This window comes from Jaculus jaculus, chromosome 19, assembly GCF_020740685.1.
Source record: "Jaculus jaculus isolate mJacJac1 chromosome 19, mJacJac1.mat.Y.cur, whole genome shotgun sequence".
Classification (NCBI taxonomy): domain Eukaryota; kingdom Metazoa; phylum Chordata; class Mammalia; order Rodentia; family Dipodidae; genus Jaculus; species Jaculus jaculus.
Genome location: NC_059120.1, coordinates 22634002 through 22651691, shown reverse-complemented (window position 1 = coordinate 22651691; position 17690 = coordinate 22634002). Strand labels below are relative to the sequence as shown.

The window sequence follows — 17690 nt, the reverse complement described above, 5'->3', positions numbered from 1 at the left end:
AATAATGGTGCCCGATGATGGTGGTTTAATGCCACATAGAATCCCCTCAGCCACCTCTCTGTGGCACCCTGACAGAATGAACGCTTTTGCCCAAGGTTCGTGACTGGTCTATGAAACTGGCTAAAGCAAGAAACTCAGCACTGTGTATATTGCCACCTGGCGGCCAAAGTTGTGCACTTAAATTTTTTTTTCTGTTTTTATTGAGAGCCAGATAGAGAGAGATGCAGAGAGAGAGAGAACTGGCGTGCCAGGGCCTCAGCCATTGCAATCGAACTCCAGATTCTTGTACTACCTAGTGGGCATGTGCGACCTTGCGCTTGCCTCACCTTTGTGCTCGCCTCACCTTTGTGCTCCTGGCTTATGTGGGAGCTGGAGATTATAGCATGGGTCCTTCACAGGCAAGTGCCTTAGCTGCTAAGCCATCCCTCCAGCCCCAAAGTTGTGCACTTTTGAAGCTCCCCAACTCCTTTTTTTTAAAACACTGATTAAAAAAATATTGAGCCAAGCATGATGGCGCACGCATTTAATCCCAGCACTCAGGAGGCAGAGGTAGGAGGATTGGGGTGAGTTCAAGGCCACCCTGAGATTACATAGTAAATTCCAGGTCAGCCTGAGCTAGAGTGAGAACCTACCTCGAAAAACCAAAAAAAAAAATATTTATTTATGAGAGAAAGAGGCAAAAAGAAAGAGAAAAAGAAAGGCAATGATGGGCTTGCCAGGGCCCCTAGCCGCTGCAAATATACTCCAGATGCATGTGTTACCATTTGCTTCTAGCTTACATGTATGCCAGGGAATTGAACTTGGGTCCTTAGATTTTGTAGGCCAGCGTCTTAACCACTAAGCAATCTCTCAGGCAAGTCAGAGAAGGTCTCTGCTCTCACATGGGTGGGGGTAAGGGGGTAGGGATAGGTAGCCATAGAAACAGTAAGTATATCACATGCAGCTGAAGGAAGTTTCATGTGAAGATGCTCAGTATGAAGATAGATGTGATGGGTGGCTCCTCTCTGAGGAGAAAGATCTGGGCTGAGAGCTAGCCATGGAAAGTTCTGGATGGAGGGTCTCCAGCCAGAATTTCTTTGCACCAAGTGCAATGTTACATGAGGAATGAGAGATGTCCATTGACAAACTGGGGGAATGTGTGGGGGTGAGGTCAGAGAGGAAGTAGGGCCCCAGCAGCCTTGCTGTTGAGGCTGGATATTGTTGCCTTGGGCTTACTGTAAGCAAAGCCGCCGCTGTAGGACTTCTTTGTCTGCGTTTGCAAACAGAGAGCAGGGAGGGGATGGGCATAGGGTGCGCATTGCAAATAAACTCCAGATGCATGCTCCATTTGTACATCTGGCTTTACATGGGCACTGAGGAACTGAACCCAGGATGGTAGACTTTGCAAGCAGGTGCCTTTATCTGCTGAGCCATCTCCCCAGCCCAGTTTTTATTTTTCTTTTTTTTTTTTTTTGAGGGACCATCTCACTCCTTACTAAGTATCCCAGGCTAGCCTTTAACTCACAATGATCCTCCTACCTCATTCTCCCAAGTGCTGTGATTACACGCATGAGCAACCATGCCCAGCATTGATTTATGATTTATATATTTTATTTTTATTTATTTATGAAAGATAGAGAATGGGCACACCAGGGCCTCCAGCCACTGCATACGAACTCCAGACACATGCACCACCATATGCATCTGGTTTACATGGGTGCTGGAGAAGCAAACATGGGTCCTTTGGCTTGGCAGGCAAGCACCTTAACCACTAAGCCATCTCTCCAGCCCTTGATTTATATATATATATATATTTTTTTTTTTTTTTTGGTTTTTTGAGGTAGGGTCTCACTCTAGCCCAGGATGACCTGGAATTCACTATGTAGTCTCAGGGTGGCCTCGAACTCACGGTGATCCTCCTACCTCTGCCTCCCAAGTGCTGGGATTAAAGGCGTGCGCCACCACGCCCAGCTTGATTTATATTTTTAAAACTTGACCTGACAGGCGGGCAGAGAACAGAATGCAGAGAACCAAGAACAGGGTGAAGGGGCCAGTAGGGAAGCTTCTATAGAGGCCTAGCTGAAGTCCAGGCAGTGGCTGAGATTAGGGTGGTAGGATGGGGTAGAAGAGACCAAGATGGGTTGGAGATTTATTCTGGAGTTGAGCCATCCTATCCAAATGGGGGATCAAAGATGACGCCACATCATTGACGTGGGAACTAGAAGGTACTGGTAATAGTTTTGTTTAGAAATTTCCAGAAGCCAAGTCCATAAATAACCTTTTGAGAGTGGCAGTTCTGTGAACTGTAAGGTCCCAAATTCTAAAATAACCAGTGTGTCTCATTGCCTTAGAGAATACAGCGCAGCTCTGAGATCCTACAGGACCTCACGAACAGGAACATTTCCGACTACTTGGTCAAAACGTATCCCGCTCTTATAAGAAGCAGGTAAGAAAAAACCCTCTGGGGCAGAAAGTGAGCTTTCTCTCACAGTTCTATATAATCAAGGCAGGAGATTGTTTTCTTTGGTTCTGATATGAGGACCTCACGCAGCAGAAAAACCAACTGAGGCACAGACAAGTAAAATTTATTTTTGGTGTTTGTTTCTAGGTTTAGGACAAGTAGCGAGAGTTTAGCTCAGGCACTGTTTAAAGTATCACCACAAAAATCATGATTGATCCAGTATATTTTAATGAGTTAAGAAAGAGACAACTTGTTGCCGGGCGTGGTGGCTCACGCCTTTAATCCCAGCACTCGGGAGGAAGAGGTGGGAGGATTGCCGTGAGTTCGAGGCCACCCTGAGACTCCATAGTGAATTCCAGGTCAGCCTAGGCTACAGTGAGACCCTACCTCAAAAAACCAAAAAAAAAAAAAAAAAAAAAAAAGAGAGAGAGAGAGACAGACAATTTGTGAGGAGTGGGAAGTAAAGGGGGAAAATTGAGGATGAAAACAAAATGAAAGAGCAAGAAAGAATAATAGAAAGCAAAAGGGAGAACAGAAGAAACTGAGAGAGGAAAGGCGGGAGGCTGAGATGAACCTAGACAAAGGGCTGGCTGGTAACTGCAGTTGTAACACTCTTGACTATGAATCGTCTCCTGTTATCACTGCCCTGGAAAACGTCCGTGAACACTTTAATATCTAGTTGTCTCCGTTCCGCAGCTATCCTTATCAAGCCCCATCTCTGGGATAAAAGGCCTTTAGCATTGCCTGTTGATGAGAGCCTGTTACCGACATAGGATCTAAGAAGTACGATCTGATCCCCACATGCTTTCTATCTTTAAAATAAAGCATACTGTTTTTTTAAAGGTTTTTTTTTTTTAATTTGTAATTTTAGAGAGAGAGAAAAAGAAAAAGAATTGGCACCCAGGGCCTCTGCCACTGCAATTGAACGCCAGATGCTTGCGCCACCTAGAGGGCATGTGTGACCTTGCACTTGCCTCACTTTGGTGCATCTGGTTTACATGTCATTTGGAGAGTTAAATATGGGTCCTTAGGCTTCACAAGCAAGCACCTTCACCACTAAGCTATCTCTCCAGTCCTAAAGGTTGTTTTTTTTTAAGTATTTATTTATTTTATTTGTTTGCAAGCAAAGACAGAGAGAGATAAAGAAAATGGGTATGCCAAGACCTCCAGCCAATGCAAATGAACTCCAGATGCATGCACCACTTTGTGCATCTGGCTTTACATGGGTAATGGGAAATCAAACCCAGGTCATTAGGCTCTGTAGGCAATCACCTTAATCACTGGGCCATCACTCCAGGCCAAGCATACTAATTTAAACAGTACTTTCAGTTGCTTCCCGTACCAGAGTCTTGAACAAGGGATAAACAGATTCAATCAACTAGAACACACTGCAGAAGGAACAGACAACTGCTTAGAGTGGGAAGGTAGGCCAAGCCAGTGCTTAGCAAAGCAAAGAATGACAAGTAAGCCCCCAAATAAAAGCAGAGTTCACAAAGTTTATTGAGCAATGCAATAAATAGGAAACACTCTAAACCTTGTTCCCTCACAGCAATTTATTTATTTATTTATTTATTTTGGTTTTTTGAGATAGGGTCTCACTCTAATCCAGGCTGACCTGGAATTCACTATGTAGTCTCAGGGTGGCCTCGAACTCACAGCAATCCTCCTAATGCTGGGATTAAAGGTGTGCACCACCACACCCAGCTGCCCACAGCAATTTTGCAATATTGAATTTTAGATTTTTGCTTGATGGTTGGTGGCAATAAAAGTTCAAAGGTAACCAAGAGTGATGGCACATGCCTTTAATCTCAGCACTCAGTAGGATTGTCATAAATTTGAGGCCACTTTGAGACTACATAGTAAATTCCAGGTCAGTCTGGGCTAGAGTGAGACCCTACCTCAAAAACAAACAATCAAAAAAACTCAAGGGTAGCTGGATCTCTGAGGACTTGTGTTAGTATCTACTCTTTCCTCATCTCGTCACCTTATTTCTGATTGGCTGAAAACAGGGCTGAGGAGCAAATCAGAACTTCCCCCAAGCATTCAGGTGACTACAATATCTTGTGCACCTTAAAGCAGAAGGCCACAGGCTTCACTGCACAGTGGAAAGACAATAGTCTTTTCTAGATCCTGGTCTGACATGAGGCCCGACTGCTTCTCAGAAAGTCTAGCATAAATGTGGGGACTGGAAGAATAAATGATGGGACACAGACCCTTGCTCTGGGTGCAGATTCAGGCTGAGCTTCCAGGAGCGATAGCTTGGATAACAGGCTGCTTGGATATCAGGAGATACAAAAATAGTCTTGAATACTGAGATATCCCAATGATTGTTTTGGAAGGAAAGCTAATAAAACTGCTCTCTTTGTGATGCTTACTTAGTACATTATTTTATTTTGACTTTCAGCTTAAAGAGCAAATTCTGGGTCAATGAACAGAGGTAAGAAACTTTTTTTTCTAATCTTCTATTTATTATTTATTGGTAGGCAGAGAGAGATAAATGATAGAGAGCCACTACAAACTCCAGGCGCATGCACCATTATGCACATCTGGCCTTACGTGGGTACTGAGAAATTTAATCTGGGCCGTCAGACTTTGCAACCAAGTGCCTTTAACTGCTGGGCCATCTCTCCAGCCCAAGAAACGTGTTTTGTTTTGTTTTGTTTTCTTTTTGTAAGTAACAACAACTTCAGACTGTGAACCTAGACACCCTCTGGCCCATTCCATCTAAGCATCAGGGCATCTGGTTCACAATTTACCCCATTTCTGAAATCTTCCCCCAAAGTACACATTCCCCTACAGAAACTGAGCTATAGGTGGGAAGGAGCTCATTGACCTGAGGGTCTCTCCTTGCCTTGCAGGTATGGAGGGATTTCCATTGGAGGGAAACTGCCTGTTCTCCCCATCTCTGGGGAAGTACTTGTTGGTTTTTTGAGCGACCTTGGCCAGATGATGAATGTGAGCGGGGTATGTAAACACACTCACTTAATTGTTAGGAAAGAGAAATTATCCTGAGTACTGCAGAAAAAGAAACACCGCACAAAGCCATATTGCTTATTTCTTATGTCTTTCTAGGGCCCAATCACCAAAGAGGCCTCGAAAGAAATGTTAGACTTTCTTAAGCATCTCGAAACCAAAGACAACATTAAGGTACTTGACCTGGAGCTGAAAATTCATGTGAACTGGCTATTTCATGCTTGTTTATTTTCCCAGCTTAATTAAATCCCATCTCTCTCCTCCTGCTGAGATCTAGTAAGGAATGTTTCTCCACTGCCAAATCCTTCCTCCTTTTCATGTTCTTTGTCTTTTTGCCCTTCAAACAGCTGCTTTTCTTTTTTCTTAAATATATTTTTAAAATTTATTTATTTAAGAGAGGGAAAGAGGCAGAGAGAGAGAGAGAGAGAGAGAGAGAGAGAGAGAGAGAGAGAGAGAATGGGCACACCAGGGCTTCCAGCCACTGCAAACAAACTCCAGATGCATGCGCCACCTTGTGTCTCTGGCTTACGTGGGTACTGGAGAATCAAACCTGGGTCCTTTGGCTTTGCAGGCAAGCACCTTAACCACTAAGCCATCTCTCCAGCCCTGATTTTACTTCTTATTTCAGGTGTCAGGTTGTAGCTCAGCCTAACCAAGCCCTACCTTCTCTCCAGGTGTGGTTTAACAACAAGGGCTGGCATGCCCTGGTCAGCTTTCTGAACGTGGCCCACAATGCCATCTTACGGGCCAGCCTGCCCAAGGACAGGAACCCAGAGGAGCATGGAATCACCCTCATCAGCCAGCCCCTGAACCTGACCAAGGAGCAGCTCTCTGAGATCACAGTGTGAGCCACCAAGATCCCATCTGGGCTTCCTGGCCACCTTTGCCATCCACGGAAACCCCAGAGGATTTTCTTTCATACCACCAAGTGCTGGGCTGGATAGCAACGTTTAAGATGAATTGTACTGTTTCAAATGCTTCCTGTACCAAATTGCTTGACCGTTCTTTTATAAAATTTTTATTTATTTATTTATTTGGGAGAGAGAGATAGAGAGAGGCAGAGAGAAAGAACGGCAAGTAGAGAATGGGCACACCAGTGCTTTCAGCCATGGAAAATGAACTCCAGATACATGTGCCACTTTGTGCATCTGGCTTATGTAGGTCCTGGGGGATCAAACCTGGGTTCTTTGGATTTGCAGGCAAGTGCCTTAACTGCTGAGCCATTACCTCCAGCCCTAGGCTGTTCTTTATGTCCCATAGTTATTTCATAAATAAGGTTAGATTTTACACTCTTCTTTTTGGATTCTTGGACTCCTAATAATGAGATCCTCCCAAATTCCACATTTTTACCTCCAGTACAGAAAATGATTGACAGGACCTGTAAATTCCTGTGAATTCTTCATCTGCTTGGCATAATTCTCCTAGATTCTGGTAATTTCCCTCAGAGGTTCATGCTTGAAGCTGATGGCAGATGTTGGCCTTCCTCAAGCTTGGTCCCATAAGGCACAGCATCCGGCAGTTAGAACATCAGTCTCGGGTGCTTTACAGTTTGTTCGATTTGAGGACTCCACAGAGAAAAGGATAGTAAGGCTTCCAATTAATGCAAACTTCTGGAAAGCCATGGAACCTCCTACAGTTCAGGATGGACTCAGTGCTCACCTACACACCTGCCATGGTGCCGGAAGGAGACTAGATCCAGTCCTGTGTAACTGTCCTGGCCACTCTTCTGTCAAGTTTATACTATGAGCATTTTTCCTGCCCGTGATTTCACAGACCACATGACTTGGAACACAAAAAAACTCAAGAGTAGTTGGGTGTGGTGGCGCACACCTTTAATCCCAGCACTCAGGAGGCAGAGGTAGGAGGATCACCATGAGTTCAAGGCCACCCTGCAACTACTTAGTGAATTCCAGGTCAGCCTAGGCTAGAGTGAGACCCTACCTCGAAAAACAAAAACACCACCAAAAAAACCCTCAACAGATAAACTATTAGTGCTAACAAGAGCATTTGGTATAGGAGAATTATATAAACATTCCTTTCTAAACACCATAATGAAAAATTAGAAAACATAAAAAGACAGGCTGTCTAGAAATGCTCCCATGAAGCAGAAGAGCAGTCCACAAATAAATACCCATTTTAGCTTGACCTAGATGGTTAAGACAGTTCCCTGGAATGATTAGCTTCAGGCTAGGGACACGAGTCTAGAGACACAACCTGAGCTGTTAAGGAGCCTGATGTGGGCGCTGTCTGGGTTTCTGAGCCTCCCCGTGTCTCTGGTCCTGCTGCAGGCTGACCACTTCGGTGGACGCTGTGGTCGCCATCTGTGTGATTTTCGCCATGTCATTCGTGCCAGCCAGCTTTGTCCTTTACTTGATCCAAGAGAGGGTGACTAAAGCCAAACATCTGCAGTTTATCAGTGGCGTCAGCCCCACCACCTACTGGTTGACCAACTTCCTGTGGGACATGGTGAGTGCCAGGGTCTCTCTCCCCTGTTGCCTGGGCGGTGTTGATGTGTGCTATGCCACAGGGAATAAACCGGGAGGGATCTCACTCTGGCAAGATTTCTAGAAGGTGCTGGGCCACTGGTCTGGTATGTCTGCAGTTCTCTGACATCTTCTCAGAAAGGTAGAAGGAGTTCCAGCATGGGGATAGCCAGAGAGAACAGCTTAACAACTGCTGCTTAGGGGCTCTGTGTGGCCTGCACCAAGAGCACCCTGACCCATGGCAACTTCGCCATGTGCCCCTCATGTAGCTGGCTTCCCCAGAGGTGATGTGGATCTGAGCAGGTAATACGAAAGTCAACATCCCCCTTTTTTTGAGGTAGAGTCTCACTCTAGTCCAGGATAGCCTGGAATTCACTATGTAGTCTCAGGGTGGCCTTGAACTCAAGGTGATCCTCCTACCTCTGCCTCCCAAGTGCTGGGATTAAAGGCATGCACCACCATGCCCGGCAACATGCCCTTCTTAGATCTGCCTCCCTCCTCGAAGAGGAAAGGGTAGACCTTCCTTGCTTTAGGATCACCAGATAAATACAAGTTATCCACTAAGTCTGAAGTTCAGTATAAACAATTACTAATATTTTAGTATAAATACTTAGTATATCCCAATTAAAATATTACATGAAATGTATTTTTAAAAACGGTTGTTTATCTGAAATTCAAATATAATTAGGCATTCTATATTTTTATTTGCAAAATCTGAGAACACTGGCTAGAAGCCTTTGTTTGCCTCTTCACAGTAACCAGACCTTCACTATATCAGGTCAGCCACTGTTGTAGGGAAATATTTTGAACTTACGAAATCTGACTCACAACAAAGGTTGGTGGGGGCAGGCCACAATGGTCAAAATGAATTGGTGGTAAGGGCCTAATTATAATGTGGCAGGGTCACTGCAACACCAAGCCAGCTCTTCAAGGTGCCTCAACTAATGAGATCCTTTGTTTCCTCTCAATATTCCAAGAAACACTGGAGGCTTTAATGATAAGATGCATCAGCAATGGAAGCCAGCACAAGTAACCCGCCTCATGTAACTGCTGCTATTGATGTTGGTTATAAGGGTTCCCAGAGACGTGATTTCTTTGATGTCTCACTCAACTTACTAAGCAGCTATCACTATATAAAACCAAAAAATTTTGGTAGCAACTAAATTCTTTCCTCTCTCTTCTGCCTGCCTAAAAGTCCACTCACGTGTGCAGAGCAGGGCCAGAAGTTGAAAGCTTCTCCTGAGCCTGTGGTTTCAACATGAAAGGAGCTGGGCTTGCCTGCACTGAAAATCTATCGGTTAAAGTACTGAACTTCTCTTTGTCTCTATATAAGAATAAGGAATATACTTTACATTGAGGTTGAACCATATGCGTGGCTGCAAAGAGATGTCCTGGAGCCTGTAGAGAGACCTGGCTATCAGGCTGGGCTAGGCATCTAGGCTGGGGGGACCCTCGCCAAAAAGACCCTGGGCCGTCCTTCCCAGGGCTAGAGAATGATGGATGGATAGAGTGTTGTCAGGCTTCTGGATGCTCTAGCTTTACAGATACCTGGAAACCTGAATTCTAGGATGTAGACTTGTAGGACATACCTTACTTACCTTATCAGCCAGTGGCAAAAAGTTAGCACATGCCTGGGGGTCATTGTTGAACCAACACTTACTGCTTCTATCACACACTTAGTACATTTGTGACCTTTTAAATTCTCTTTTTATGCATTATGTTTTCTTCTTTTTTTTGTTTTTTCAAACTTTGGAATAATCACAAAGCCACAGAAAAGCAGAAAATACACCTTAAAACCTTTCTGAGTCTTTTTTTTTTTAATATTTACAATTACTTATTTGAGAGAGAGAGAGAGAGAGAGAGAGAGAGAGAGAGATACAGATAGAGAGAGAGAACGGGCCTCCAGGCATGGAGAAGAAACTCCAGCCATAGGTGCCGCGTTGTGCGTCTGGCTTATGTGGAGCCTAGGCAATGGTCCTTGGGCTTTGCAGACAAGTACCTTAACCACTAAACCATCTGTCTATCCTGAGTCATTTTTTAAAAATATTTTATTTTGGGCTGAAGAGATGGATTAGTGGTTAAAGCACTTGCCTGCCAAGGCAAAGGACCCAGGTTCAATTCCCCAAGACCTACATAAGCCAGATCCACAAAGGGGCACATGAGTTTGGAGTTCATTTGCAGTGGCTTGTGACCCTGGCCTGCCTATACTCTTCTCTCTCTCTTTCTCTCTCTCTCTCTCTCTCTCTCTCTCCTTGCACATAAATAAATGAAATATTTTTAAAAGAATTACTTTTATAATTAGTGAGAATTGTAAAATGTACTTGAACGATATACAAATAGCTGGTTTACTACCAAACTTTCCATTCCTTCATGCTTCTTTTATTCATTCATTTTGTTTTGTTTTGTTTTTCGAGGTAGTGTTTCACTCTAGCCCAGGCTGACCTAGAATTCACTATGTAGTCTCAGCATGACCTTGAACTCACAGTGATCCTCCTAACTCTGCCTCCCGAGTGCTGGGATTAAAGGCATGCCCCACCATGCCTGGCTATTCATTCATTTTTAAATGCAATCATTATTCTTGTGTTAATCAGTGGATAATAATCCTTCTTTTTTTTGGATTTTCAAGGTAGGGTCTCACTCTAGCCCAGGCTAACCTGGAAATTCACTATGTAGTCTCAGGGTGACCTTGAACTCACAGTAATCCTCCTACCTCTGCCTCCCAAGTGTTGGGATTAAAGGCGTGTGCCACCACTCCTGGCAATAATCCAAATATTTTCTTATGAGGTTTATTATAGAGATTATCAACAGTGTGGCCAGGGAGAACTTCAAACTGGCCTATGCTTCCTTCTGCCGTGTGTCCACTTCGTGGGACACCTCACGGTCTGTTGCACTGCAAAAGGCCCCAGGCTCCCCCTGCACCTCACCCATGCCTTCCCTGGAATCAGCCTTTCCTCAAGGGTCTCTGGGTCATTTCGATGGGAAATGGCCCTCATAAGCTAAGGCTGGGGTGACAGATTTGTTCATTGCTACCAGAAAACCATTGGCGCGGTGCGTCTCGGTGGAAGATTCATGTGCGCACATACACACAGGTTTACGGCTCTCCGGCTCACTCTCTTTGGACTTCGTGAGGTGCTCATCTCTAGCTGCAGGCCAACACCAGGGAGCCCAAGCTAGTCTGCTGTCTTTCCATGTTCACAACTCCCTTCTACAAGACTGAGGAACTGGAGTCAGTCACCTCCAGACGCTTACTTGCCTGAGCTACGTGTCTATACTAAGTGCCCCCTGCTCAGCCACTGTCCCCTCTCGGTCCCCACTTCCCTCTTGCTTCAGCGACTGCATGCAGGTGCTCCTCGTTCTGCCCTAGCTCTGGAAGTCCCATAAACCCCCTACATAGACACCTTCCTCATCCTCCCCCATGGGGGCTCCAGCACCCATCTCCAACACCCTCTGTGGAATCTCTTCCTCACCCTCACAAAGTTGGCATCCTGCTGGAGATCTAGCCCTGCCCTGCTTCCCAGCTTCCTGTGCCTTCCCTAATGGCTTCAGCACTGTTGTTTCAAGGGCTACCACCACCCATGTGGGCTCCGTGAGGACATGCTGTCACATCCCTGTGAACTTCTGAAAACCTTTTAGTTGAAGTTTTTCTGAACTCCGCAGACATGCTTAGAAAGTAGCATCACCAGGGCTTCATAGCCGACTGGAAAGAGAGTGACCAATGAGGTAAAATTTTACCTCCATCATTTCCAAGGATACAGACTAAAGGTCCCTGAACAGGGGGGTCGGGGATGTGGGAGGACCAAGAACAGCTTAAGGTCAGTTTGCTAACCAGCAACTGTTTGGCCAAGCTGAACCAGTCTCAGCCCCTGAAAGCTCAAGGAGCCTCAGAGCAGACCAGGGCTCATGGGCCATAGTGGTTCGGTGACCTGCTGTCCTCTCCTCACCTCAAGCTGAATTACGCTGTGAGCGCGGGACTGGTGGTAGGCATCTTCATCGGGTTTCAGAAGAAAGCTTACACGTCTCCAGAAAACCTTCCTGCCCTTGTTGCGCTGCTCATGCTGTATGGGTAAGTCATCTGGAGCGGGGGAGGGATGTCATCTTCTAACGCAAGCCCCGGGCCTTCGGTGGTTGTGGAACGCACACCCCTGTGAGCTTTGGCTGTGGCCAATCAGACATCTGTCTGGCTCCTGCATCTCACTCCAGCCATGGAGACATTGCTAAGACCTGGTCCGTTCAGGGGTGGTTTAAATCTTTTTCCACTCTAATTGTGGCCTTGGCCAAAGTGAGGGAATAGCTATTCTCCAGCCCCCTCCAGCTCTGATTCTGAGTCATCTGTGGGCAAGCTGCCCAGTGCAGATGTCTGCACACAGCAGAAAACCCCAGCTGTAACGTTCCTCCTGAGCCGGGTTGAAAGACAACACCAAGTTTGAAGCCAGTCAGAGTATGGAGCACAACACGCAATTCTTTTTTTTTTTTTTTTTTCCTAAATAGGGTCTCATTTTACCCTAGATTGACCTGAAATTCACTACGTAGTCTCAGGGTGGGTGTCCTCAAACTCACAGTGATCCTCTTACCTCTGCCTCCCAAATGCTGGCATTAAAGACGTGCACCACCACACCCGGCTACAACAAGCAATTCTGTATCCCAGGCCCGCCACATGCTATGGGTATAACTGAATAATTCACCTATATGGACCTCAGTTTCCTCATCTGTAAGGTGGAAATAATGGTAACTGGCCCCTCTCGGTATAGGGCAAGAGGGTCTTACCAGAGTAGTGCTTTTCACTCAACTCTCTTGGAGATGACCGGCTCAGAAGCCAGCGTGGCCATAAACCATCCACAACACTCGACTGGGACCCTCAGCTCTGTCTGGTTTACAGTGGAAAGCACTGCTGAGTGTGGCCTCGAGCTTCGCAGCACACAAAGTACACACAGCTACTGCCTTGTTTGCTCCTCACAAAACTGGTGAGGTGGTCAAAGCAGGCATTATTATCTCCATTTAAAGATAAAGCACAGGACTGGAGAGATGGCTTAGCGGTTAAGGCACATGCCTGAGAAGCCTAAGGACCTAGGTTCAATTCTCCAGGTCCCACGTAAACCAGATGCACATGGTGGTACATGTATCTGGAGTTTGTTCATTTGCAGTGGCTGGAGGCCCTGGCGTGCCCATTCTCTCTCCCTCTCTCTCTCTCCATCTTGAATAAATAAATAAAAATTTAAAAATCTTAGCCGGGCATGGTGGCACACGCCTTTAATCCCAGCACTTGGGAGGCAGAGGTAGAAGGATTGCCGTGAGTTCGAGGCCACCCTGAGAATACAGAGTGCTTTCTAGGTCAGCCTGAAACCCTACCTCAAAAAACAAAAAAAAAGGGGGGGCTGGAGAGATGGCTTAGTGGTTAAGTGCTTGCCTGTGAAGCCTAAGGACCCCAGTTCGAGGGTCGGTTCCCCAGGTCCCACATTAGCCAGATGCACAAGGGGGCGCACGCGTCTGGAGTTCGTTTGCAGTGGCTGGAAGCCCTGGCGCGCCCATTCTCTCTCTCTCCCTCTATCTGTCTTTCTCTCTGTGTCTATCACTCTCAAATAAATTTTTTAAAAAATGAAAAAAGAAAAAAAAACAATTTAAAAAATCTTTAAAGATGAGGCACAGAAGCTGGGTGTGATAGCACATGCCTTTAATCCCAGCACTTGAGAGGCAGAGGTAGGAGGATTGCTGTGAGTTCAAGGCCCCCCTGAGACTACGTCGTGAATTACAGGTCAGCCTGAGCTAGAGTGAAACCCCATGTCAAAATAAATAAGTAAATAAATAAAAGGCACAGAGACCAAGAGATGGAGTCTCAGCTTTCTTGCCCTGCTTCTGGTCTCGCCACTTCTTCCGAGAGGGGAGTGTTGCAGGTGGAGGTAGAGCTGATGAACTGGAGCCTGGGTCTCTCTCCTCTGAGTTGTGTCCCTCACACAGGTGGGCGGTCATTCCCATGATGTACCCAGCGTCCTTCCTCTTTGATGTCCCCAGCACAGCCTATGTGGCTCTGTCGTGTGCTAATCTGTTCATCGGCATCAATAGCAGTGCCATCACCTTCGTCTTGGAATTATTTGAGAACAACCGGGTGAGCATGACTTTCTCAACTCTTTCGTTTGATTAGTTGGACGCCAGGAGGAAGCACCGGTCAGCAGAGCCACAGGGAGCCGCCGTGGCGTGGACATTAGGGCAGATGAGCAGTGCCGCCTCCTCGTTTGCCCCTCCCAGCTCCCTTCCTTCTGATTAATGCACCCTGAATGTTATCGTCATCTAAGCCTCTTCTATAAACTGTAAATGTCCTCCCACAATCCCAGTGTTTTAGGTTTTTCAGAGACTTTGGGAATTAGGCTTTACACATACATGCATGTGCACACACAGAGAGAGAGAACACATTCAGATGATTTAAAAATCTCATTTTTTGGCTAGAGACCTTGACACACCCATTCTATCTGCATCTCTCTCCTCCCCTTCCCTCTCAAATAAACAAAATACTTTAAAAAAGGAAAAAAAAAATCTCATTTTTTTTAAGGCCGGGCGTGGTGGCGCACGCCTTTAATCCCAGCACTTGGGAGGCAGATGTAGAAGGATCACCGTGAGTTCGAGGCCACCCTGAGACTACATAGTGAATTCCAGGTCAGCCTGGGCTGGAGTGAGACCTTACCTCAAAAAACCATAATCAAACAAAGAAAATCAAGGATGTTGAATGGACCTATTTTGTAAGATATAAGGTCCAGTTTTCCTGACCAGAAACAAATGGCCAGACTGAATCTTAAGTAATTTTGTTTGAAGAACAGTTTTAGAAAGGAGAGGCCATAGGGCTGTCCTCAGACTCCTGCTTGCAGCTCTGTCTGGGCTCCATCAAGGCAGCTCGCGCAGCATCCGGCCTCACCAGATGGATGCCTCGCTAGCCTTGCCTTTCCTCACTCTTCACAGTCCAGAGGGTGGTCGCTGATCAGCCCGTGTGCGCTGGCCCTGCCAGGACAACACAGCCCTGTCCCTGCCCTGTGAGGGCATCTGGGCGCGCTGCTCAGGAGGGGGCTGGCAACCGCTCAGCCCCCACTTCCAACAGCCGCGCTTCTCTGTTTCAGACGCTGCTCAGGTTCAACGCCATGCTGAGGAAGCTGCTCATTGTCTTCCCTCACTTCTGCCTGGGCCGGGGCCTCATCGACCTGGCACTGAGCCAGGCTGTGACAGACGTCTATGCCCGGTTTGGTGGGTAACATTCAGGGCCCACGGGTCCATGCAGTCTGGAAGGGTTGTAGCAACGATTCTGCCATCATACCTGTAGTCTGGGCTGGGCGGGGCAGTGGGTGCCGTGCTCCCACCTAGAGGGATTTAGGGGGGCTGTTTCCATGACTGGGGAGCCACAGATAGGGCTAAGGACAGGCTTTTATTCCCCACTCTGACTTAGGGAGACAAGATGAGTCTCAGGTTTAGCTCTCTTGAAAATGTTTTTATTCATTTATTTGAGAGGGAGAGAAAGGGAGAAAGAAAGAGGGAAAATGGGCACACCAGGGCCACCAGCTTCTGCAAACAAACTTCAGACGCATGCGCCACCTTATGCATCTGGCTCACATGGGTCTTGGGGAACCAAACCTGGGACCTTTGGCTTTGCAGGCAAGTGCCTTAACCACAGGGCCATCCCTGTAGCCCTCAGGTCTAGCTCTCAAGCCCTGCATACATGCTGGTCTAGCTGGGTCTGGTGTTGAAGCCAGGTCTTCATGGGTGATACAGACTTCCTGTTGTGACCTTCATCCTCAGGTGAGGAGCACTTGTCAAATCCATTCCAGTGGGACCTGATTGGGAAGAACCTGGTGGCCATGGGCGTGGAGGGGGTGGTGTACTTCATCCTGACCCTCCTCATCCAGCACCACTTCTTTCTCACCCGATGGTAAGTCTTCTTGCATCCTGTGTGCCACCAGGCACTTCAGTGAGCCTCACATAGACATGGTCCTCCAGAGCTATGCTCTGCTTTTTTAAGTTTTTTAAATTCTCAAGGCCTGATTTCTTCTGAATAATACAGGGAGAGACAGGTTAAAATAGGACTTTGAACTATTTAAAATATAATGTTTTTAGTTTTAATTCTTTTTTAATATTTCATTTTTATTTATTCTAGAGAGAAATATACATAAATAGGCAGGTAGAGAAAGAGAGAGAGTGTGTGTGAGAGAATGGGCGCACCAGGGCCTCCAGCCACTGCAAACAAACTCCAGATGCATGTGCCTTCCCCCACCCCTTGTACATCTGGCTTACGTGAGTCCTGAGGAATTGAGCCTGGGCACTTTGGTTTTGCAGGCAAGCACCTTAACTGCTAAGCCATCTCTCCAGCCATAACTTTTTTTTTTAATTTTTTTGTTCATTTTTTATTTATTTATTTGAGAGCAACAGACATAGAGAGAAAGACAGATAGAGGGAGAGAGAGAGAATGGGCGCGCCAGGGCCTCCAGCCACTGCAAACGAACTCCAGACGCGTGTGCCCCCTTGTGCATCTGGCTAACGTGGGACCTGGGGAACCGAGCCTCGAACCAGGGTCCTTAGGCTTCATAAGCAAGCGCTTAACCGCTAAGCCATCTCTCCAGCCCCAGCCATAACTTTTTAAGCAATTTTATTTATTATTTATTTATTTGAGAGAGAGAGAGAAATACTGGGCACTTCAGAGCCTTCAGCCACTGCAAATGAACTCCAGATGCATGCACCATCTTGGGCATCTGGCTTATGTGGGTCCTGAGGAATCAAACTTGGGACCTTTGGTGCTGTAGGCACATGCCTTAACCATTAAGCCATCCCTAGTTATCCAAGGGTTATCCTAGGTCTTAGAAAACAGATTTATGTCTCCATGTGAAGAGACAAAGCAGACCCTTTTCCTAACAAAGTTTTGAGCAGGGCCAGAATGGGGGAGGTGGGGAGTAACGTGGAGACTGTGTCCCAGGTGAAGAGCCTGTGGACGGCTGCAGTCTATCCCCGGCTAGACATCTGCCAAAGCTCACATTACCAGGACCTTTAGAAGGCCAGCCAGGCTTCCCTGGGTTCTTCTCCCAGCCCTGCTAGGGCTGTCTAAATCTGACCTGGGCTTGGTTTCCAGGGGCCACCCCTCCACGGGACCTCACTCAGGCCGGAATCAGGCGCTGGGCCCTCCCTTACAAGCTTTCCTGGTGGTGTTTTGTGTCTTAATCTTTCCTCCTCTCGGGCATCACATGTACATGAAGATTTCAGGGCTTAAGGCATTAGAAATAACCTCCTGCCCTATTCACGGGCTGCAAGGATTGAGTGAGAAAATGAGGAAACACACCTAGAATAAACCACAATCAAGAAGTGCTTTTAGAAGCCAGGTGTGGTGACCCGGGCCTCAGAAAAACCTGAACAATACTGGGTGTGATGTTTAATCCCAGCACTCAGAAGGCAGAGGTAGGAGGATCACCATGAGTTCAAGGCCAGCCTGCGACTCCATAGTGAATTCCAGGTCAGCCTGTGCTAGAGCAAGACCCTACCTTGGGGGAAAAAAAAGGATAAAAGAAAACCCTAAATAAATAAATGAAGTGCTGCTAGTATAGGGCAATAGTGGGAAGAACTGTTGTGGTTCCTTAAGTCTGTCAGCATTCGCTTGCATCACAACAGCTTTGACCACGCTTTCAAGGTTTTGTGTGTGTGTGTGTATGTGTGTGTGTGTGTGTGTGTGTGTGTGTGTGTTTAAAGCAGGGATCTCATTCTAAACCAGCCTGACCGGGAGCTCACTCTGCTGCCCAGGCTAGCCTCAAACTCACAGCTATCCTCTTACCTCAGCC

The 17690-nt window shown here is 46.6% G+C and overlaps 1 protein-coding gene across 1 annotated transcript in view; it reads left to right on the top strand.

Moving 5' to 3' along the window:
* Positions 1 to 17690, top strand: part of Abca4 (ATP binding cassette subfamily A member 4) — a 124033-nt gene that overhangs the window by 85003 nt on the left and 21340 nt on the right. Inside the window, exons 25-34 of the mRNA XM_004663937.2 lie at positions 2331 to 2425; positions 4845 to 4877; positions 5299 to 5404; positions 5513 to 5587; positions 6088 to 6257; positions 7702 to 7879; positions 11844 to 11959; positions 13849 to 13996; positions 14997 to 15120; positions 15670 to 15799. Of these exons, the coding sequence (XP_004663994.2) occupies positions 2331 to 2425; positions 4845 to 4877; positions 5299 to 5404; positions 5513 to 5587; positions 6088 to 6257; positions 7702 to 7879; positions 11844 to 11959; positions 13849 to 13996; positions 14997 to 15120; positions 15670 to 15799 (1175 nt within the window). The remainder of the gene's footprint in view (positions 1 to 2330; positions 2426 to 4844; positions 4878 to 5298; positions 5405 to 5512; positions 5588 to 6087; positions 6258 to 7701; positions 7880 to 11843; positions 11960 to 13848; positions 13997 to 14996; positions 15121 to 15669; positions 15800 to 17690) is intronic.